The sequence below is a fragment of the Vanacampus margaritifer genome, chromosome 2 (genome assembly GCF_051991255.1).
Source record: "Vanacampus margaritifer isolate UIUO_Vmar chromosome 2, RoL_Vmar_1.0, whole genome shotgun sequence".
In the NCBI taxonomy this organism is placed as follows: domain Eukaryota; kingdom Metazoa; phylum Chordata; class Actinopteri; order Syngnathiformes; family Syngnathidae; genus Vanacampus; species Vanacampus margaritifer.
Genome location: NC_135433.1, coordinates 14,457,381 through 14,481,540, shown reverse-complemented (window position 1 = coordinate 14,481,540; position 24,160 = coordinate 14,457,381). Strand labels below are relative to the sequence as shown.

The window sequence follows — 24,160 nt, the reverse complement described above, 5'->3', positions numbered from 1 at the left end:
ACTCCCAAATCAACTCAGTACTACTTGTGTTTAAGTTACAAAATAAATTCCTGACGATAAAATGAACACATAGATTATATTATCCGTCACTTTAATGCCATTTTACGATCAAACAAAACAACAGAAACATGCACATTTCATTTAAACACGTTGTCGTCACATTAACTCCATATTATAAACGTTATACCAACTCCAAATTACTCCCTTTTAAAATCGCATTTCTCTCTTCACCCTGTCAAGAAAAAGAAAATACTAGGGGTGTTAAAAAAAATAAATTATTTGGCAATATATCGCGATATTACAGTGCGCAATGCTTGAATCTTTAAACTTTTTTTTAATGGAAATATTAAACAAAATGTCTTAGGGTTAGCGTTCACGCGTTAAGTATGGAAGAATGTTATATTAATGGAACATTAAGCTTTAATATTTTATTTCAATGCTGTTCAAATAATAAAAAAAAGATTGCAACAGATCGTTTGTTAAATATAGTGGCTCGCAGTTATAGGCCTGAAGTTTCAGATGAATAAATACATTTTCATACAAATCTTACAGTGTACATGTACAAGTTTACTGATTAGTATTTTCTAAATTTGAGTTAAAAAAAAAAAATCTCAATAATCAACTTATAGATTCGTATCGTTATCAAATCGAATCGTGACCTATGAATCGCCAGGTACTAGGTAATTCACACCCCTAGTCCTAAACTGACAAAATGTCACAATAATTGTCAAAAATAAAGAAAATAATAGTGCCCACTTTTGGTGTGGTAGTCATTGAGGTCAAAAGTTTACATACACCTGGGCCAAAAACTTTCTACTCAAATTTTTGCATAAAATCTGCTTTTATGTTGGTTTTATACTAGAGGTGCCTTCTTTCTTTTATTGCCACATTCATTGATCACAGTGTTTTCATTTTTGACTAAGATAACAAAGTTTGTTGTCTGTCAAAAATAGAAAAGTTTACATACATCTAGTAAAAATCTCAAACACAATCTTGAGTCTTGGCGATTGACATCTAACTGTCATTTCATTGGCTAATGGTCGCAAGATTATGAGAAAGGCCACAAGACCCCATAGCGGCTTTATAAATAAAAAAAATAAGCTTTCTTCAAGTGTTTAGCCCTTTTCAAGTGTCCCAAGTTTTGGCACAAGATGGGAAAATCCGAAGAGTACAGCCGAGATCTTAGAAAGTATGTGGCTGATCTTCACAAGAGAGGGCTTCATTAGGTCAAATTGCCAGACAGTTGCAGATGCCTGGGACTTCCTTTCAGACCATCGTCAAGAAGTACAACGATCTTGGGACCAAGTTGACAAAGCATTGTTTTGCTGCATTAAGCTTGGGAAGACTCCAAAAGATTGATGGGGTCAGGAAAAAATAAGATTATATCAAGATTCTTGATGACATTGTCAAGGCCTCGTCCACATCTCTGAATCTTGGGCGCTAATGGGTGTTTCAACTTCAAACAGGAACATGTTCCAAAACATATGGTGAAAGTAGTCACCAAATGTTTTGAAGAGAACAAATCATATTAAATTTGGAGTGGCCTTCCCGAATCCCTGACTTAATTCCACAAGAAAACCTGTGGACAGAGCTGGAAATTAGGTTTAGGGCAAGAAAGCCAACATATTCGACAGAATTACATAATTTTTATCAAGAGGCATTCCTCAAGAATATTGGAAAAACATAGCCGGTTCTTGCTATAAAAGGCATGTCCTAATGAAAAGTGTATGTAAACTTTTGATTTACTCTATCTTGGACATACAACAAACTTTGTTACTTAAGTCAGAAATAAAGAAACTATAATAAATGAATGTAACAATAAAAAATTCCACCCCCAACCAAAACGTTTTTTTTTTTTAAATTGCATAACCTTGCGAAAATAGTAGAGTAGAACGTTTTTGTCCCAGGTGTATGTAAACTTTTGACCTCAACTGTACGTTTATTATACTGGTTGTAGTGTCAAGTCGCAAAAAAAGACCAGCTAGCAAGTAATTGAATTGTCGAGAATTGTGTTATTCACCAAGAAACCGAAATGTGATATATCGAAAATCAACCAAAATACCGCAAGGTGCGGTCTGTTTGTTTTCTGTGACGTCAACGACGAAACATTAGGGCTCACCAAAAGGCGGCTAATTATGTGTTGGCTCTAGCATTAGCTACATAGCTGTCTCGAGCCGATGAACCGTGAAGCGCGTGCAGGCACAGCCAGCAGTGAGGGTGCGCGCGCATCTCCATCATCAACATCATCACCACCGCCGCCATCATGATCATCATCGTCACCATTTAGATTTTGCTTTCCTTTTACCTAGTCGTCACGGAAGCGGCCCGTTCACCCCCAGCAGCAGGCGACTCCACATGACCTGCGTCAGTCAGCGCGAGGAATCTTCTTCAACGTCCATATCAGTCGTGTCTCGAAACCCCAACAACTGTTAAAAGTGTATTTCTGATTGTTGTTATTGTTTGTCGCCGCTGTTGATGAAACAAACAAATGGACGTCTTGTGCTGCTTGACAGTCGTAAGGCGGCCATGCAGCAGCGCTCGACCAATCACAGCGCGGAAGAACAAAGCACTTCCTGTTACGTCATGGGACTTTTTCTGCATATGGACAAAAAAGGAAGGCTGGCACTAAAACTACAACTACTACGAGAAGCTCGACGAAGAATATAACGTTTATCTTTTGACACTGATGTAACGTTTTTAACAAATGCAAAATATATATATTTTTTAATTGGCCACACAAATATAAAACGTTACTTTGTGCATCGAATACTCCATGTTTGAAGAGCAATACAAGTTAATCTCAAACAATCTAGATGAAACTGAAAATTATTATTATTGAGATCATTTGCATCAAGTACAACTTTTATATCGTAAATTACTAAAATATATATTTGTATTTATGTATTAACTTGTCCTCTGTTTGAATGGACTATATGCCACGTAGGAGGCGGGACTTCCAACTTTTCACCCATCAACGTTGTTTCCGTTTCCGGTTTGCAACGCGTGGGTCATGTCCCGGAACTTGCGCTTTGCCTTCGTGCCCCTCGGTTGCGCATTCACGTCGACGGGTGCGAGGCTGAGAGTGTGTAGTGTCTGTCTCAGTGTCCGAAGCATTTCAGATAGCTGAGACGCCCTCCCGCCGATGAGCGGTTGGGGGGCGCTGGGGTGGGGGTGCTAGTGTTGGAACGCAGCCAGCAGTGGCCGGAAACGGCGCTGATGTGTAAAACCCGGAAGTCTGTGGCATCTATCCCATATACGTTTTCGCCCCCTGAAAAATGAATTTCTACTTTATTGCTTCTGACTGCAGAATCAATTTTTTTCCCTACAAAAAACAGAGCTTTCTTATATTTATGATAATATTTTGTTAAAGAGAAAAAATCATTATGGAATGTTTTTTGTTCAAATAAGAACAAAGGCTTTGTACTTATTAATTTACTGCCCTTTTAAAAATGTCAATAAAAAAAACAATAAAATTTGACATGCTCGAATATGCCACCCCCCTTCAAAATGTATCTAAAAACTTTACCGTGACATTGGGATTAGAAAATGATTATCTCCATCCGTTAATATCTATAACTCTTTCTCAAAAACATTGTTTCACTCTCATATTACAATCATTTTCTGGGGAGAAAATGTCTCATATAACAAGTCTTCTCAAAACGTATCTTTTCCTCAGATGGCTTTACCATATTGACTTTTTTTTTTTTTACTCCCTCATACTGAAAAGACAAATTGTTCAAGATTGTGTTTATTTGCCCAAATTCTTGAACTACAAGGACATCATAACACCCTCGGCTATAGAAAACATCAATTTTTTTGTCAAATGATCAGCAGTACAAACTTGTAAAGCTTTTTTTGCTCTTTTAAACATCTCTCGCCCTCTCAAGAAAAAGAAAATCAAGCAACGGACGGGAGAAAAGAAATACACTCCATACAAAATTAAAACAGTATTTACAATAATACACACGTTTTGCCCTCCCTTTTAACTTTTTTTTTTCTTCAGTCAAATCAGCATCACATTAACAGAATGTTATAACGTCAGTAATGATGTGTGTCATCACCAAGCAAAAATGTCTAATATGTACATTCATGATGTAGTCTGTGTTGTCCACTCTACTACTAAGTGCAGATTGTGGGGGAGGTAACCAGCATCAAACACCATTATAATGAGCCAAATTAGAATATTTTATGAAAAAAGCATGCGTGGGGGGAACATAATCGGTGTTGCACAACAAACTGGTTTATTTGTTGTTTGGACAGAAAATGAGCAACAAACCTCAAATAAAACGTGCAGTGCCGCTTAAAAATAATAATAATAATAATAAAGAACAACCTCCCACAAATTGCTTTTTGTTTACAAAGGTGATACACGGCATGTGAATGTGTATTTTTGCAAGGAGGTGTAATTTCAAGACATTCTATTGTTTGTGTAGCGACTATGGCACTCGGTTTCAATTAGTACAATGGCGCCCAGTCAATTGATGTACGATCAAAGAAAAAAGGTCTTAAAAAAAATAAGATGGTTGAAAAATTATGTGCACTGCAGCATTTTAAACGACGTTCCAGCAACAACATTAAAAAAAAAAACATTCATCATGGCTTCTTCTTGATTTGTTTTTAATATTTGAAAAAATACCACCTCTTTAAGACCTAACGGGATAAAATCAAAAGCAGAGAAAAAGGAAAGAGGGAAAAACAGTATTAACAAGGAAACATTCTTAAGAGTGCAATTTTTCCAGTACACACCCTCACACCCTGCCCGCCCCTCTCCCTGCTTAAAGTGTCCCACCCGGTCGTCGTGTTCTTTGGCTGTGAAAAGCCTGGCTCGTCCCTGCGGAACAATCAAATAAAATGGGTGACATTGTTATAAACTTAAAAGAATAAGGAAGTGTCAGTTCGGAACATCGCCAAACCAGTGGGATGCGGGTCCGACTAAAACTCGGAGAGGGACTGAAGGGAAATAAAACCAAAAAAAAAACGGGCGTGTGAAACTGAGGTGGCGTGGCTCAGTTTGGTCCGTCCTGTCGTCACGGCGGTCCCGCAGCCCGGGCCCCTCGCGGCGACCGCCGCCCTTCAGTCTGACTCAGAGTCTGACGAGCCGCCCGAGTTGGACTCGCTGCTGCTGTCTTCTGACTTGTTCTCCTTGTCGTCCACCTCGTCGTCGTCTTCGTCGTCGTCATCGTCCTTCTTCAACACAAGGAAAGATGTCACCACAGAAGTTTGCGTGTAGTCAGTCATTTTTACAGTGGATAAAAGTCAAACAACTTGGAGTAAAAAAAAAAAAAAAAGATATATTAAAAAAATCGACTATCCTGAAACTTCAAGCATCTACAGGACGCTTCTCTAATTCTTTGATGTCACCACAGAAGTTGAAGTGTGAGTAATGATTTTTTATTTTATTTTTTACCTTAGTGTTCAAACAAATAACCATCAGCAAATGGAGGGGGGGCTTGTTCTTTGATGTCACCACAGACATTTTTGTTCTTCAATTAGCTTTTTTTTGTTTTTTTTAGTGGAACATCATACTTTTGGAGATCACACAAAACAAGTCAGTCAATCTTCTGTCTCATCCCACCATTAGAACACCACAAGTTAAGCATTATTTTTTATGTTACCACATAAGTTTGTTGTCTGCAATTTTTAAAAAAAAAAAATTTTTACAAGTTGAACAATTGGATTTCAACCAAATATTTCAAATCAAAACTTGTTTTTTTTATACAATCCATATTTCAGTACACATTTGACTATTTCTTCGATGCCACTACAGAAGTTTGAGTGGTGTATTTATTAGCTTGATCATAAAGTAAACAACTTACATCATCGTCATCGTCACTGGAGGACGCCGCTTCAGAAGAAGCCCTGTCCTTTTCATCATCGTCGTCGTCATCATCATCATCATCATCATCATCGTCATCGTCTTCTTCTTCCTCAGTGTCCTGCGGAAAGCCATACAGGGGGTCTATAGTTGGCTGTTTGCGAAGTTGGCGGACCGTTTTTGTATAACAAGACGTACGGGGGCAAATTGAACTTCTATCCCCACATTTTAGTGGATAGCTTTCTAACAGCTTTACTTGCATCTTTAATCATTCAAAGATGTTGAGACGTGTTAAAGCCTAGATTTTGACTGTTCGGGACTTCTGCAGATCATTACTGTTGGAAATAAATTTTGAACATTGCAACGACAAGTTTTCCAATGGTACCATCCACATGCTCAGGCAGGAAATGTCTTCGGCGTAAATTGGCTGTTAGCGTTCAAGGTTTCTGGCTTTTCATGTATTGATGCAGATGGAAGTAAATACACAAGGACAAATTTAACTTTAGTCCCAACATTTTTAGCAGTGAGTTACACAACTACTACCGGCGACCTTCTCCAACATCAGAAAGTCTTAAGAGTCCTGATTTTTCTTCAGCTCTGCACGGATTGATACTGAATGGAACATTGTATGCAAATTTTAACTTCTAGCACTCCTATTCAGGGGTGAGTATTCCAACGGTGCCACCTGAGGCATAGGTTAAAGCAAAAAAAAAAAATCCATTTGACTGAAAACTTTTTATTCCTAAAATGTCTGCGGTCAAATTTTGCAAAGCAATGAGCAATCTCTGTGGCAAAGCATTCTCCGCCATCCACGGACATTTTTTGCAAATGCATGTAGTGTGGATAGGAAATTATTGAGCTCATTGTAGCAAGAAGGCAGCTCCACTCGTTTGCTCCTGTAAGTGACTTTCAAGACAAAATTACATGTGTAATGTAGATATAATTGATGCATGTGTGAACTAAATGTAGTTTCGATTTTTATGGGGGGGGGGCTATTTCTTGATGGAATAATCAATAAGATAGTCAATTTAAAAAATATTTGATAGTGTCAGCCCTATTTGGAACACTTACAGATTTCTTGATCTTTGCCTTGGGGCCTCCTGGTTTTGCCGGGGATTTCCTCTTCTGGAAGAGCAAGGGACACATTTGAATAAAAAGCAACCACAAAATAAAGCAGTTCCTTATTTCCTGTTGCATTTGGCAAATTCCGACTCACCTGTGAGTTATACTCTTTGTAGGAGTTCCTGACTTGAGAAGATAGGCTCTGAGAGAAGGGAAAGGGTGTTAGAATAATCTTTTTTTTTTTTTTTTGCAGCAGCAGCAGCATCAAATGGCAAAATGTTTAGACAGCACTCACAGCAAGCCACTGCTCAAGAAGCACTTTGTACTGCCTCTGCATCTCCTCAGCAATCTTTTTGTAGCGGTCCTTGTCCTTCTGAGGCAGCCTCTGCCAGCGGCTGCCGATCTCCGTCATCCTCTCCTTCATGGGAAGGTGGTTGAGCTCTCCGTTGGACAGCATCTCCTGAGAGAACTTCTGGTACCCGTTTCTAAAGCAAAGCAGGGTGTTAGATCAAGCAAGCAAAAAGGCTTGCTACAAATTGTGACTACAACTCACGATGGCGGCTTCTTGGGTTCGCCCTCGAACTTCATCTTCTTCCCTGAGGCCACAGCGGTGGCGACGGGCGAACGCATCTCGCACAGGTCTCGCTGTGAATGACAGGCAGAATGGTTATTAGCTGCTGAAATCGCAGACGCTGCCGCCAGGCCAAGGCGCCGCCGTCCCACCTCGTATCTTTTCTGATCTTCTGCCGCCTTTTTGATCCACATGATCTTCTCCTTCTTCTCCATGGTGCTCCAGGTGGCCTCCATCGCCTTCTGAGCTTTGGGACGGTCGCTCTGCATTGCATATGCATCCTCAGTTAAATAAGCATTAAGAATGGAGGATCACCCGCACAAACTAATGCAATTTAAGATTTGTTTTAGAATATCTTAACTAAAAAAAAAAAAAAAAGCGAAAAAAGTTCCTTTACCTACATGAGACGGTTTAAAACGTTAGAAACCACTATCAATAAACACGCAATAAGCAAATACAAAGTAATTTTACAAGACTACAACTGGTGATGCACCGAATATTCGCCCGCCGAAAATATTCGGCAAAATTGCTATTTCTGCCATTCGGACGAAATAAAATTAAAGCAGAAAGAATATGGACGAAATAGGATGTCGCGGTGATCCGCTGCAAGCAAGTGTCTATTTGAATTAAACAGCGAACGCCGGGCGAGTGTCTGCCTTGCTTCTCGCTTGCGTTTCACCGTGTGAGTTAGTAACAGTCGGCCGCAGCAGCTTCATCGCACACACCGGAGGAGAGGGGCATCGCTTGGTGTACAACACTTCAGCGGGTCAAAAAGAGACAGAACTTCCGAGTACTGCAGTACAGGTCAGCCACTCTTTCTCCTGCAGCGCCTCCGTCCGTCCGTCCGTCTTCTTCCGCTTATCCGGGGTCGGGTCGCGGGGGCAGCAGCTTTAGCAGGGAAGCCCAGACTTCCCTCTCCCCAGCCACTTCAGCCAGCTCATCCGACGGGACCCCAAGGCGTTCCCAGGACAGCCGAGAGACATAGTCTCTCCAGCGTGTCCTGGGTCGTCCCCGGGGCCTCCTGCCGGTAGGACATGCCCGGAACACCTCCCCAGGGAGGCGTCCAGTAGGCATCCGAACCAGATGCCCGAGCCACCTCAACTGGTTCCTCTCAACGTGGAGGAGCAGCGACTCGACGCTGAGTCCCTCTCGGATGACCGAGCTTCTCACCCTATCTCTAAGGGAGAGCCCGGCTACCCTGCGGAGGAAACTCATTTCGGCCGCTTGTATCCGGGATCTTGTTCTTTCGGTCACGACCCACAGCTCGTGACCATAGGTGAGGGTAGGAACGTAGATCGACCGGTAAATCGAGAGCTTCGCCTTTCGGCTCAGCTCCTTCTTCACCACAACGGACCGATACAGCGTCCGCATCACTGCAGACGCTGCACCGATCCGCCTGTCGATCTCCCGCTCTAACCTACCCTCACTCGTGAACAAGACCCCAAGATACTTGAACTCCTCCACTTGGGGCAGGACCTCCTCCCCGACCCGGAGAGGGCACTCCACCCTTTTCCGACTGAGGACCATGGTCTCGGATTTGGAGGTGCTGATCCTCATCCCAACCGCTTCACACTCGGCTGCGAACCGCTCCAGCGAGAGCTGGAGGTCACGGCTTGAAGAAGCCAACAGCACCACATCATCTGCAAAAAGCAGAGATGCAATGCTGAGGCCACCAAACCGGACCCCCTCAACGCCTCGGCTACGCCTAGAAATTCTGTCCATAAAAGTTATGAACAGAATCGGTGACAAAGGGCAACCTTGGCGGAGTCCAACCCTCACCGGAAACAAATTCGACTTACTGCCGGCAATGCGGACCAGACTCTGACATCGGTCGTACAGGGACCGAATGGCCCGTATCAGGGGGCTCGGTAACCCATACTCCCGAAGCACCCCCCACAGAACTCCCCGAGGTACACGGTCAAACGCCTTCTCCAAGTCCACAAAGCACATGTGGACTGGTTGGGCGAATTCCCACGCACCCTCGAGGATCCTGCTGAGGGTGTAGAGCTGGTCCACTGTTCCACGGCCGGGACGAAAACCACACTGCTCCTCCTGGATCCGAGATTCGACCTCCCGACGGACCCTCCTCTCCAGCACCCCTGAATAGACCTTACCTGGGAGGCTGAGGAGTGTGATCCCTCTAAAGTTGGAACACACCCTCCGGTCCCCCTTCTTAAAAAGGGGAACCACCACCCCGGTCTGCCAATCCAGAGGCACCGTCCCCGATGTCCACGCGATGCTGCAGAGACGTGTCAACCACGACAGCCCCACAACATCCAGAGCCTTCAGGAACTCCGGGCGGATCTCATCCACCCCCGAGGCCCTGCCACCGAGAAGCTTTCCAACCACCTCGGCGACTTCGACCCCAGAGATAGGGGAGCCCACTTCAGAGTCCCCAGACCCTGCTTCCTCAAAGGAAGGCGTGTTGGTGGAATTGAGGAGGTCTTCGAAGTACTCTCCCCACCGGTTCACGACGTCCCGAGTCGAGGTCAACAGCACTCCGTCTCCACTATACACAGTGTTAACGGTGCACTGCTTTCCTCTCCTGAGACGCCGGATGGTGGACCAGAATTTCCTCGAAGCCGTCCGGAAGTCGTTTTCCATGGCCTCACCGAACTCCTCCCATGCCCGAGTTTTTGCCTCAGCGACCGCCAAAGCCGCATTCCGCTTGGCCAGCCGGTACCCGTCAGCAGCCTCCGGAGTCCCACAGGCCAAAAAGGCCCGATAGGACTCCTTCTTCAGCTTGACGGCATCCCTTACCGCTGGTGTCCACCAGCGGGTTCGAGGATTGCCGCCACGACAGGCACCAACCACCTTACGGCCACAGCTCCGATCGGCCGCCTCAACAATTGAAGCGCGGAACATGGTCCACTCGGACTCAATGTCCCCCGCCTCCCCCGGGACAATGGAGAAGCTCTGCCGGAGATGGGCGTTGAAACTCTTTCTGACAGGGGATTCTGCCAGACGTTCCCAGCAGACCCTCACAGTACGTTTGGGCCTGCCTGGTCGGACCGGCATCTTACCCCGCCATCGGAGCCAACACACCACCAGGTGGTGATCAGTTGACAGCTCCGCCCCTCTCTTAACCCGAGTGTCCAACACATACGGCCGCAAGTCCGATGACACGACTACAAAGTCGATCATCGAACTACGGCCTAGGGTGTCCTGGTGCCAGGTGCACATATGGACACTCTTGTGCTTGAACATGGTGTTCGTTATGGACAGTCCGTGGCGAGCACAGAAGTCCAGTAACAAAACACCACTCGGGTTTCGATCGGGGGGGCCATTCCTCCCAATCACGCCCCTCCAGGTCTCACTGTCATTACCCACGTGAGCGTTGAAGTCCCCCAGTAGAACGAGGGAGTCTCCAGGGGGTGCGCTCTCCAGCACACCCTCCAAGGACTCCAGAAAGGGTGGGTACTCTGAGCTGCTGTTCGGTGTATAAGCACAAACAACAGTCATGACCCGTCCCCCCACCCGAAGGCGGAGGGAGGCTACCCTCTCATTCACCGGGGTAAACCCCAACGTACAGGCGGCTAGCTGGGGGGCAATGAGTATGCCCACACCTGCTCTGCGCCTCTCACCGTGGGCAACTCCAGAGTGGAAGAGGGTCCAGCCCCTCTCGAGAGGATTGGTACCAGAACCCAAGCCGTGTGTGGAGGTGAGTCCGACTATATCTAGTCTGAACTTCTCAGCCTCGCACACCAGTTCGAGCTCCTTCCCTGTCAGAGAGGTGACATTCCATGTCCCCAGAGCTAGCTTCAGTAGCCGGGGGTCAGACCGCCAAGGCCCCCGCCTTTGGCTGCCACCCAACTCACTGCGCACCCGACCCCTTTGGCCCCTTCCACCGGTGGTGAGCCCATGGGAAGGGGGACCCACGTTGCCTTTTCGGGCTGTGCCCGGCCGGTCCCCATGGGTATAGGCCCGGCCACCAGACGCTCGTCTTCGAGCCCCACCTCCAGGCCTAGCTCCAGAGGGGGGCCCCGGTGACCCGCGTCCGGGCAAGGGAAACGAAAATCCAATGTTTGTACTCATCATTGGGGTCGTTTGAGCCATGCTTTGTCTGGTCCCTCACCTAGGACCTGTTTGCCTTGGGTGGCCCTACCAGGGGCATGAAGCCCCGGACAACATAGCTCCCAGGCTCATTGGGACACGCAAACCCCTCCACCACGATAAGGTGATGACTCACGGAGGGGTCCTGCAGCGCCTTCCTTTTATAAAGAGCCCCTTGAGCGCTTCCACATTTTCACTGGCATCCCGGTGGCCATGGCCAATAGTTTAGCTAATGGTAGTACTAGTGGTTTCAACAGTTTTAAATACGGAAACACTTACCGCTATTTCCGGGTGGCTACAGACCTGTACATGACACTGTGTGTAACTTTGCAGTCCCGAAGCCGATTGGCCGGTGCGAAGAAATTTATTTATTTATTCTTAAACGTTGGTAAATATGTGAATGTGCGGATTTTAAGTGCACCACACTTTGTCCCACTCAAAATACAAACACGTTATAATATCCGCATTGCATGCATCCGTGCAAACTGCATTGACTATAAAGTGCAATCGTACCGCCAGAAAATGCTCACCCTTTTTTGGTGTTTAATGTACCAAACATGCCAACATGATGTCTGTGGTGTGGTTGCATTTCAATTTATATTGTGCTTTGTTAAAATGCCAGTGCTAAATAAATATTTAATAATAATAATAATAATATTTTAACTAATTGTAATAAATGCAATAATAGTAAAAATTGGCATACATTTTTCTGCATTCCGGTCAAGCATTTTTCATTTTCAGTTTCGGCCATTCAATTTTAATTTCGGTGCATCCCTAACTACAACAATATTGTTTCGCAATGTAACTGTTTAAATGGGACAGGCATGGCTCAGTAAATGAATTTTTATCTTTTTTTTGTAAATTGTACCATAACAATTTTTAGTTATTTGAGATCATGTTGATGAAAAGTGCATTTCAAATTTAGTTAATTTTGTTATTTATTTAAAATTACTCAATTTAATAACTTTCAATATCTGAATGTTCACTTTTTCAAGTAATACTTAATACCTATACATATTTTATTATTGCATATGATATAAATTAAGCCTGTCCATTAAGACCGGATTAAAGAATTACAAGGTTTTTAAGAAGGACTCTATTTCATAAAATTAAACCTTTATAGAGCCGTGTGTTTGTAGATTGCTTACCTTAAATCTGGCCAGGTAGTCTCCGATGACGCTCTGCTGCCAGATATCCTGCGCTGTCTTTGGGGGGTCAGGCAGACTGCGGTCCTCCTTCTTCTCTGACTGCGCCTTTAAGACCGCCTCCAGCCGTTTGTACTTCTCCTGCGTTCAGAACGAGGATGTGACTTAGGCCTAAGCATTTAAATAAAACCCCTTTGGTGTCGCTTCCTACCTTCTTCTTATCCGGCAGTTCGTTCCACATGCGTGCCAGCAGTCGTGTGAGCTCGCTGTCAGAAAGATCCGGACGCTCCTGGTGCAGCTTGGGACGCTTCTCCTCGGAGAAGATGAACATGGCAGAAATGGGCCGCTTGGGCTTTTCTGGGTTGGCCTGCAGGATCAGGACGAAAGCGTCACAAAATTCGACCACGAGTCAAAAGCACTTGGTGAGAACAAAAGTTGACGTCTACACTCTCAGTACCTTAGCTTTGGAGTTCTTCTTTTTTGACGCTGCGCTGTTGGCAATGCTGCCCCTCTTGAAGCCGACCTTATCCTCACCTAGGACCCTCTGCTGCTCCTCTTCGGACAAACTCTGAAAAGACGAAATAAATCAAAATCTGGTTTAAACTATGAAACTCTTAGAAAGTGTTTTCATGGCAAATTAAGAGTCAAATACATGCCAAGGCACTATAACCTTTTTAAATGGAAGCCAGTTTCATCCAATCAGAAGGCATAAGAATGATTTCTGGGGAAATGTCAAATTACATGGATGACGATGTAAAATGGGAACACTGAGAAAATTGAGAATACAAATATTTAAAAAATATTAGGAAAGCAGCATTTTTAATCCATGTAAGGTTCAAAATTACCCACAGGCGTTTGAAATTTTCTTTTGATTTTTTTAAAATACTTTTGCTGATTTAACGGCACAATATTTTTTTTGTAATATTTTACAATATTAAAAAGTATAAAAACATTGATTTAATTGCTATTTTTTTGTCTGATGGCTCAACAATTACATTTTTCGAGTCAAATTAATTAGTTGAACAAAGGATGACGTAAACAACGTACAGCATGTAAAATTGTATACAGTGACGGAATACAATGACTGAGAAAAAAAAAATCTACTTTTTGTATAGCACCATCACGTCACCCACACTAAAATGCTAAAGGCAAATTACGTACTTAAGATTTCCAAGGCAACCACAGTAATGCTTTTTGTTAAAAGGTTTCAGGGTTGATCAAATAATGGAATAGACAGCTAAAAGATTGCGACAATTGTGCAACAATTGCTTTTGGGCATACATAATGAAAACAGATACAGAGTGGGATGATGATGATGATGATTTATGATTTACATATTCTATTAGGGATGAGTGGCGGTGGATCCCAATCACACAATTTTGGTTAGCAATGATGTTATTTGTTGCTATAGCATGAAAGGAACTTACGCTAAGGAATCTGTTCATCTCAATTTCAAATTCCTTCTTCCGCTACAGAGAGAAAGAGAAAGAGAGGAAAAAAAGATGCGTTTAGAGCAATATGAAGAGATGTGATATCGTCAGAGACCACCAGTTTGCGTCACCTGCTCGCAGCGTTTCTGGTAGGCGTCCTTCTCATTCTGCTTGAGCAGCTTCCAGCGCTGACTGCACATCACCATACGTTCGGTGCTGGGCACGTCCTTCATGCTGGACATCAGCTCGGCGCAGAACATGGAGTAACCATTCCTGGAAGAAAAAATGATGATGAGGACCCTCTTTTTGTCGCTGAGGGATTTGGACAGAAAGGGAGGCGGTGACTCACGGCGGAGGTTTGTCAGGCCGCCCGTCAGATTTGTCCTTCAGGTGCCTCTCGGCTTTTGTCAGCGTGGACTTGACGATATCCCCCTGTGTCAGGTTCATCTCGGGGTGCTGCTGAATGTACTCACGCATCGTCTCCTGTAAATATCAATGCCACATTTTTTACAGGGAAGCAAAATCATTTACTAACTAGTCGAAGTAGTCAGACCCAATTTTGCGTCTAGAAAAGGTTGCTTTGAAAGTAAAACCTTGAGTAAAATTTGTATCTTTACAAAAACAAGTTATCACATACACTGCAACATAAAACACATCTATTAGATGGCAGAAGTAAGAATTAACTCGTCTTCACCTGTTGCCATTCCTAAATCAGAAAACTTTGGACCGCCACTATTAACAGGAAATGGGCACCAGACTGCCTGCAAATTCTATCATGAGTAAATACGTTTTGTGTCTAAATAGTGTAATTTTGTCGTTTTTAATTCATTTTGAGCTTGTTTTTTGCCTTTTAAATGTCTGACTCATGTCAAACTATGTAGTTAGCTAACTTCCCTCCCAAAAAATAAGAGTTCGCAAATGGTTTTATTTTAAAATACAGTGTTCCCTCGTTTCTTGGGGGTTCTTTCGCGGCCTCGCTGTTTCGCGGATTTTTTCACAGCGTGCTTAAAAAAAAAAAAGTGTATGCACGCGCCGCGCCGTACGTTGCCGCCTGCCACCCGCCCCATGGTTCACGCAGGACCCGCGCCGGCCAGAGCGCTCGAGTGGAGTTTCGGGGTCACAGCGACGATGCGGTCCTGGTCAAAATGGGTTTACGTGACCTGCCTCGTATCTTCATCATTAAAATTAAGATTGTCCGCCCCGAACCAGTCGTGGCCGTTTGAAACTCCTCGGCGTCCTGCGTCCCGGAGATAAAGGGCCGACAAACGACGGATTTTCACCCGGGGTGGGAACCACCACCGTCGGATTTGTCTCGACGAGACCTTTCCAACGGTGTATGGCCCGTCGCATTCCGACCTTGCCCATCACGTTCGCGACCTGTAGATAGACGCCCGACAGTTTCCCAATTTCATGCCCTGGAACACTCGTGCGTCCACCACGTCCCATAGCTCACCCTAAGATTACACCGCATGCGTGTGCATTGCGGGTCCGCTCCGCCGATTTGTTTCCATTTCCAGCTTGTTCATATTACATATTATTATTGCATTTGCGCTGCGGATCGACTGCCGACCAGCTGGTCGTGCCTAGACCGCCAGCCTCCCGGTCAAAATGGATTTCTCAGCTTCGTATCATCGTCATTAAAATTAAGAGTGTCATTTCTATCAGATATTTTGTTGCTATGTGTATGTGTGTGTTTTTTTAATTACTTTTTTGGGGTGGAGGGAACATACCGGCCGGAAAAAATTGATCAATTGACGTTTTGTTTCTCAAATAAATGTTTTGGATATTAAATAAATTCTATTTTATTGTTATTATTATTAAAAAATCTACAAAGGTTTTTAACAGAGTGTTTAGGCCTACTGTATTTAAAGAGATTCAGTATGTGAGAAAATGTTAACGCCTATCAAGAAAAGTGCATGTATAAAGTGTGTGGTGAGGTGTTAGCCTTAAGACATGTAAAACAAATGAAAAAATATAGTATGAAAGAAAAAAACATTTAGAATAAACAAAAAAATATATACTGTGTTGTATAATAAGTAAAAAATGACGACTGTAAAATGAAAAAAGAACATATATGATGAATGAAAAAGCATTCATAATAAACTAAAAAACATATAATAAACTAAAAATATATATATATAATTAACGGAAAATAAAAAAAATTATGTAGATTTCCATTATCGCGGGTAGTTTTTGAAAGGTAACACCCGCGAGAAACGAGGGAAAACTGTATTCCTGATCTACTGTGATGCCGATGCCTAACTTCCTGTCTGGCTCGTGTAATTTCTTCAGCTTTATGAAAATCTGCACACGGAATGCACACTCTTTTTCAATGACGTGAACATAGGCTAGTTTGTCATTCACGCTCCATGTAGGAGTATGTGCCTTAAATTCCAGTTTGAGGTATCTTTCTTTCTTTAAAAAAAAGGAAAGAAAGAAAGAAAAGATCATTGGACTCATTTTCATCATCCTTTTCTTTTAAAAAAAACTAAAAACATTTGCTTTAAATAAATCAAAACAATCATTTTAAAATGTCAAATATGGCTTGTGTTCCTACATTCTAAATGGACATTTTTGACAATTTGAGTTGAATCTTGTTATTTAATGGGAACGAGTGTTTTATAAAATAAAAGGAAGACAAAATTCTATTTCTTTTTTTTTGCTGATCCCAAAAATTATCTGATCCGTGATTCAAATCCGTGATCTGACCGAACCGTGAGGCTTTTGTGATCAATACTGAGATGAATAGAAATAAGTAGTGTAAATAACTGCATCAATATACATAAATTAAAAATAGATCAATAATCGTTTCATAATCGAATTGTAGCCCCTGAATCGTAATCAAATCGTGAGGTGTCCAAAGATTCCCACCCCTAACTTGTACCGTATATCGCTCGATTGCTCGTTGCCTTGGGGGGGAACGGCCATTTCTCATGCAACGTGCAAGGGATGGCGGCCTTGGCTCTATAGCTAAATCGCTTTGTGCTTAAAAAGACTGGTCATCCCCTCAGGAGGCAGCTCCGACACGAAAGAGAGTAGCCCCGTACTTCCTAGTGTTTCCATTACACTTTTGGGAAATACTCCTAGTTCGACACGTTCCAATAACCACCTCATGAGAGATTAAAAACTTTTTTTGTGATATTTGAGTTTTTTCTAAAATCATGCGTTTCCATGACCAGCATGCTTTTTCGCAACTTGCCTTTTGCGCAAAACTGAGGGTAATGGAAACTGAGGGGGGCGGGGCTTTTGCGGAAGTTGAATTGAGCCCCTGATTTTCCCAAATAAAAACAATTGGACAATTCACTGGCATCTTGCATCTATTAGACAAGATGGCGCCCAATAAGCTGCATGCTGCGTACCACCATCAGTCTTCCAGCTCACCTCATACTGCTTGTGCTGCTCTAGCGACTTGGCAATCCACTTGAGTCTCTTCTTGTCTGATAGCTGCGTCCACTGCTTGCCAAGGCAGTCTTTGATATCCTTTGTCGTGGCCTGGAGAAGAACAGCAAACATCAATGTGTGCCCATATGAGATGAAGCAAATGGACGACAAAAACAACTTACATCCGGGTGGCCTTTGAGGAAGGCCTTTTTTTCGTGGTTGTACCACAGCTGTTGGGGCGTTTTGGCCTTCTCGGGAACATTTGAGCCTTTCTTAGTCATATTCTCCATAAGTTCCGGGTGCTCCTCCCTGAAAGAAGGTAAAAGTACTCACAATTTTGTGTCAATGATAGGCAGCAAAATACAAGCTCCTTGATGATCTCACCTGAACTTCATCATGCTGTGCACAAACGTCTCTTTGTCCTTCACAAAGTCATCCACGTATTTTTTCTGCATGGTGAAATTTTTTTAAATAAATTAAACTTTAGAAGCTGGTTTTCTTTGGCAATTCAAACTTGATTGTTTTTGTAGGAATTTTTCTTCTTCGAAAACAATAATATTTTGGGGGACCTAAACATGTATGAAAACTCACCAAACTTTGCACATCTTCAGGCCCGGTGAAAAAATGTATATTATGAAGTTGCTATGACAACATGGCTCTATAGCGCCCCCTAGCAAGGAAAAATATAAAGCAATCCCGGCATGTTTGTCCGAGGGCTACCAAAAAAAAATGGCAGGCACGTGTAGCACACTTAGACTGCTTCGAATGTGCCATTACGCCAGTACCCCAACGTGAAAGTACCCCAAAGCGGCCTGGGCTGCGAGGGCCCTTTATAGCTGCTCGCCAGCTGTAGCTTTACCTTTTTTTTTTCCGGCAGCTCGCGGTACTTCTTGGACAAGATCTTTGTTAGATCCAAGTTGCTCATTTCCGGATGCAACTTTGCATACTTGGCCCTCTTCTCCATGAAGAAGCGGAAGTACGGCGTCAGGGGCTTTTTAGGGAAATCCGGATGTTTCTGTCACATGCAGAGGGAAAAAAAGCTTCTTGAGTACTGTAAAGTCACTTTAGAATTTTGATGTGCTTTATTTGTTTATTTTCCAAACCCCAGGTGCATCACTTTCATGTCTTAGCTTCTCTTTTAAGTTTTGACTCATCAAACTCATGTGTGTCATTCATTATTTTTTTTGATGAGCCTTGTGTTGAAGTGTTAACTGTACTCCTTTTCCATATCACATCTGCACACAGTGATGCTTTCGGATCGCTATTAAGGATGTTTCTGTCCCTCTCCCTTTTATGCCAAAAACAACACATAATGCAACCATCAGGTTAAAGACGAATCAATCAACCTGTTTTTTGAAAAATGTGTATTTCCTACAGTAAGGCTGATGGTTGACTTTTGTGTATTATATATGTGGCGGAAAAAGTTTTTTTTTGTGGGTGTAGCTTGTATAACGCGTGTGCCCCATAAACCACTAATATAGCTCACCTTTAATTTCTTGCCTTTGTATGGGTTCTTGATGTAGTCCTGAGCATCAAATATCAACTCTGTCAGAGTTCGGAATTTACGGATCTATTATGAAGTCAGACAAAACCACAACACTTAATGAATCATGTCAATTGTCCCTTTTCCAAAATAATGAATAAACTTTGGTGGTCGCACTTCTTTGGAAACCTCCTGCCACTTTATCTTGCACATCTCAGCCGTGTAAGAGTTGAAGGCCACCTTCTTCCAGTCCAGGTGAGACTCTGACGTCTTGTACTTAGTCAAGTCTTTCGGTGGCAGCGCTAACTTCATGGCCTCCAGCAACCGGAGAAGGTCATCCTGCGCCCACACTAGAGCACAAAATTCAATTATAGATACGGTATATTATTGTCATTTCAATAGTGTAATAATTTGACAATTTCAAATGGGATTAGCGTTTACCTTGGTGTTGGGATGTTGCTTCCATGTCTCCATTCATTTGTGGGCTATCCTCTCTTTAGTCTGGAGAAACAACAACTCAACTTACTAACCATAACAATGTGTATTAGAGTAGAGTGAATTCAACATTCGCAAACCCGCCCCCTCCCAAATTTTCCTCAACCATAATGCCTATTCACGTCAGTATCCAACTATCTATGTATTTTTGTGGTTGGTCTTTAACTCCCTAAAACGTCCCACAAACGCCCAACTCGTACTAAATAGGGATGCTCCGATCCGTCTTTTTCACTACCAATAACGTGGTTTCAGCATATTCCAAAACAGATACCTATGCCAATCCACCCCACTCCAGTTTTGTAAACAGGAGGAGTGGGATATATAAATCTCATGAACTGTTTATTAAAATAACCGAGCAACAATGGAACAGTTGTAAATTAACCAAGTGTTCCTCTAGCTTGAAAACACAAAATATAAAAATAATCAGGAACAAAACCTCTTTATAATGGATTTGTCAGTGCAAATGTCTCTAGATTGGGACCATTGTCACCGATTCAATTCATTGCAGTGCACTGTTGGTAAACCCATTCATTTTGTATGTGCTGACACGACTTAACGGTACCTGGCCTGAATTACACCCATGGTAAGATGTTGCTGCATCCAATAGAAGAGATGGTGGTAAGTTCAAAGGGACAACAGCAAGCGATTTTTATCAAGACTTTTACAGTGAAACCAGCATAAAAAATAACTGGAAATATATATATTTTTTTCCTATCGTCTCAAGCTCTGGGACACACGTCATAATGTGATGTGGTAAAGAAGGCTCAACCACGGACGGAGATCCCCACTAAATGTACGTTGAATGTTTCAGGTTGATTGAAAGTTCTTGAAACATGGATTTATCATTTTTAACTAATTTTCTCCACACACAAAAAAAGTACAAATACGTTCAACTTTAAATGTTTTAAGTGTCTCAAAGACATATTTAAAGGTTTTTGTTTTTTTAATGCTAGACTTTGATGCAGCCTCTGACTTGAAGAGGTTGCTTAAAGTAATGGTAGTTATTACAAAAAAATGGCCAGAAAGTGGCAGCAGAGTATAAAAGATCAACCTGGCCCATGTTGCAACAAAGCTCATTTCCCCACAGTTTTCAACAGATTTGTGAATAATGATGAAACTTAGCTATATTCTCATGCTAATTGCTGCAAAACGGAAACAGATATAAATATACTTTTTTTCCTGATAAAAGAAGAGACTCTAATTGTTCTTTTGGTAGGTTCCATGTTTTTATAGCAATAGAACACAATATTCTGTGGGCCTTGCAAAATCAGTCAAAATCCAGTAAAACAATGGTTGGGAGTAAATGAGTTTAACACTGAAAGTGGCGATGAGGCGTCAAAGTGTTTCCGCTCAAAATGCGGCCAAAATAGCGTCTGTCTTTGTTCACTGTCGGTCGATTTTTAACACATGCCTAGGAACTTTTGACAAGCAGTAGTTTCAGTAGTGTCGGGTCAGAAACAACACTACATCTAGGGCTGGGCGATATGGCCAAAAAATAAAATCTCGATTTTTACAGACATTCAGGACAATTTTAATCAATTACAATCTTTTTTTAATCGATTATAATCTAATAAACTCAAACGTTTATTTAAAGGTTTCATTTATTCAAAAATAATTCCTGCGCAAAATGTTCAGACAACAATAATGTATACTGATTGTAATTAATTTTGACATAAACTTAACATTCGTAGTTTTTTTAAAATGCCACAATTGGGTAGTTGGCAGCTATTGTAAACATGTCTTGTAAAGCACCGATCCAGCATTCTGCCACAAAAACATTTGAATGTAACATAAGAACAACAGCTTTTAATAATCCAAAAGCCAAAATTCTATTTCACGATTTAGAAAATTTTCAGAGATTCGATTTTTAAAATGACGATGTATCAAATTAATTTGATTTATTGCCCAGCCCTAACTACATCCCCACCAGGAAGTTCAAGTTGTGATCCACGTTCAACGTCTGCTTCCACGTGTAAATTGTACTGTTTAGTGTGCCCAAATCGAAATTTTTTAGAGTCAAGAAATGTACTCTACAAAATTTACCACGTAGGGTTTCATTATACACCATTTTAAAAAGACAGTTGGTGAGGCATCCATTAGACTTGGTGCCTAATTGCAAGAACGATATACAAATGAGCCATGAATCAAAAAAATAAACCTTGTTCTTATGATTTAATAAATGGAACCCTTTTAACGCTTCTTTGGGACAATAAACGTGGGAACGTGATGTGAATGAGCATTCCAACGGGAGAGTTGAATGGGAAATGCCCGTCGACATAATGGCTTATATTCATTACGCCGCCCCTTAAACGTTTACGCTCAACGTTGAGGACACACACACACACATGCGATAGCTTGTGACTGCTCCCAATCTCAAATAACACCGCGGAGGGCTAACAAGTAGCAACAGCTTAGCTCCCACCCACCGTCTATCTACTTTTCACCCACACGGAATTTCGTCTTTTTCCCCCCTCCCGGCTTTTAAACGTTCTCTCTACAAGCAACGACCGTTTTCTACGCTTGTGCCGTCTCGCCAATGGAGGATTTTCGAGTGGGGGAGCCGAAAGGGTTTGGGGTGGATCCACAAGGCAGGAAGGAAGTGAGCGGACGGATAGGCAGCTGCAGGCGACCAGCTGACCACGGGGGATCTGCTTTCGCTCTCCGACCAACGGGGCCACAATGGCGGCCGTCACTGCGCCACAGGAGCCTCATCACATGGATCTCGCTCCGCCGCGCCAGACTCCAATCTCAACTACACATCTAAGGAATGGCGACATTTTGTCGTTTACAGCCAACAAATTTATTTTTTTCTTGTGGCATACGTGGTTTTGTGTGTGGTTTTATTCGAGAATTGACAACGAAACCGCGGTATATTCTTCAGTGAGGCGTAACCGAGCGGCGCTTCCATGATGGCGGATGCTTGTTGTTCGTCGTGTCCTTGATGGATCCGGCTAGCTTCAGCTAGCCTGTTAGCTCGAAAAGCGCCAGCCGCGGGGCGAACCAGCAACGTCGAACCTTTCGGTATTGAACCACCGTTAAAAAACAACATTTGGCCACTGCACTAACTATACAAAACAACGGATGTGAGGCCATTTTCAAGACTTTATAACATAATTTGAAGCTGGTGCAGGAGAATTAAATTTAATCCCAAAATGTGTTGTGACCCATTGTAAATTAGCACATACCTGGAACACGGGTTAAAAATATTTAAACGTAATATTAAATCATAAAAGGTACAGTAAACGTTTCCATACATGGGTCGGCAATAAACGCTTGTGGTGGTGAGGCTGGGGGAGCCACAAAGAATGACTACAAAAAACAAATAAAATACAAGCTACACTAAACTGTAATATTTCAAATTGAAATTTGCTTATAAAAGTATCGATAAATTGAAGCATTTCGGTTAGCACTGACTATATATAAGCTTAAAGGGACTAAGGTACCGTCGAAGACCGCCAAGGTTTCGTGGCGCCACAAACAAGCTCCAACGTCCGCCATGCTTCCGAGCAAACCTACCGTGACAAGGTCCAAATGGGGGCCCGGGGAAAGAAGAAAAAAATAACGAGGCTCCCAAACTCAACCGCGCGGCTCAGTTTAGTCGAACCGATAAACGACGACGAGAAGGCGGGTTCACCGAGGAGCTCGGTAGTCCGGGGCTGGTCCGGGAGAGTGAAGGGGGAGAGAGAGGGCGGCGAGATATTAAACCAAGATCCCTGACGGCTAACCGAGAGGGGCGGCTGGCTGTTCTGCCAACTGCCGCATGGAGGTCTCGGCGTGGAAAGTACCGCGAGGTCCCCCCACCCCCAAACCCAAAAATGCATAAACACCCAACAAGGAAATGTCCTTATCCACAACTAAAAAATCATTTTAACGCCGTGTAGTTACCTCCAGGCCTCGTGTCCACAAGTCTCTCTCCTCTAGCCGCAGAGGACAAGAAATACGGCTATGGCCGACCTCGTCTGTCCCCTTCCTACCGCCGTTGCCCGAGTACAAAGGAGAGCCCGTCGACCGAGCCGCGTTTTTCACACGTATAAAAATGCTACATTTACGGTCAAATAGGCGAATTTAAGTCACTCGTTCGTGGCGCAATCGTATCGCGTTTCGAACCGAGCGGGGGGTGGTTCGGCTTGGGCTTACCGAGCTGCTTCTCGGCGTCGTTGTGGAGGAAGAAGGGGAGGGTTGAACGATCGCCAGTACTGCGCCGTCGGTCCTCGGCTCCAGTCCCCGCAGAGATGATTCTTCCCCCGCCTCCATCGCACTCGCCGTCTCCCTCCAGTCAACGCGCAGCAAGCTTCCCACTCCCCACCCAACCGTTTCGCGACGCCGAGGCGTCTTCCATGTTGTCGGACCGACGCCATCGCTGTCGTTTCCGTCAGCCGCCATCGCGTTTACATCTGGAGGGGGCGACCGACAGATCCGGACCGAACCGCGGCCATCATGTCCGCTCCACTGCCGATGTTTGCAACACTTTGATGGGACAACCAAACGAGCTTCCAACACCCAAAGTTCGCATCATTTGACTAACCTCAAATCTCGAACCTCATATGGTTAGACTTGGCTTGTGTTGGTTTATTAAAAAAAAAAGAAAAAAGTTTTAATTCTTTTGGGTATGTCTTCCTACTGCTGTGTCACTAAATGGACCCCAATGCCTTTGCACGTTGAAGATAATGCTCCTTTTGTAAATTGTCGGTGGCTGTTTGACAGCTTCATATTAGATCAGCATAT

General features: G+C 43.3%; 2 protein-coding genes across 9 annotated transcripts in view; both read right to left on the bottom strand.

Annotated features, from left to right (window-relative positions):
* atxn7l3a (ataxin 7 like 3a) overlaps positions 1-2,565 on the bottom strand; it is an 11,480-nt gene extending 8,915 nt beyond the window's left edge. For both annotated transcript variants that reach the window (XM_077557750.1, XM_077557751.1), the window contains exon 1: positions 2,306-2,565. The gene's annotated coding sequence lies outside the window, so the exon portion shown is untranslated. The remainder of the gene's footprint in view (positions 1-2,305) is intronic.
* Positions 2,566-3,732: 1,167 nt separating this feature from the next.
* On the bottom strand, positions 3,733-24,144 carry ubtf (upstream binding transcription factor). Of its 7 annotated transcripts, none has more exons than XM_077556908.1 (21): positions 23,573-24,141; positions 19,382-19,441; positions 19,118-19,290; positions 18,944-19,027; positions 18,317-18,472; positions 17,842-17,906; positions 17,640-17,766; positions 17,458-17,568; positions 14,426-14,559; positions 14,208-14,349; positions 14,074-14,115; positions 13,104-13,214; positions 12,858-13,013; positions 12,650-12,787; positions 7,601-7,711; positions 7,431-7,522; positions 7,173-7,362; positions 7,032-7,079; positions 6,887-6,940; positions 5,817-5,936; positions 3,733-5,184 (listed from the first exon to the last, which is right to left on the bottom strand). In XM_077556908.1, the coding sequence occupies exons 2-21, from the start codon at positions 19,416-19,418 to the stop codon at positions 5,074-5,076; spliced, it is 2,202 nt and encodes a 733-aa protein (XP_077413034.1). In that variant the 5' UTR covers positions 19,419-19,441; positions 23,573-24,141; the 3' UTR covers positions 3,733-5,073. The 7 variants fall into 7 exon arrangements, with proteins under 7 accessions (XP_077413034.1, XP_077413033.1, XP_077413032.1 ...); XM_077556907.1 differs by having other exon boundaries at positions 3,733-5,187; positions 23,573-24,138; XM_077556906.1 differs by having other exon boundaries at positions 7,431-7,711; positions 23,573-24,144.
* Between the last annotated feature and the right edge of the window lie 16 nt (positions 24,145-24,160).

What these genes read in the sequence shown, in the direction of transcription:
- ubtf (XM_077556902.1), bottom strand. Translation starts at nt 19,418, where the DNA reads ATGAATGGAGACATGGAAGCAACATCCCAACACCAAG. An exon ending in TCCTCAAAGGCCACCCGGAT is followed by an intron (nt 17,569 to 17,639) that starts GTAAGTTGTTTT and finishes GTTCTTCTCCAG; the next exon opens with GCCACGACAAAGGATATCAA. An exon ending in TTCTTGAGCAGTGGCTTGCT is followed by an intron (nt 7,080 to 7,172) that starts GTGAGTGCTGTC and finishes CCCTTCTCTCAG; the next exon opens with AGCCTATCTTCTCAAGTCAG.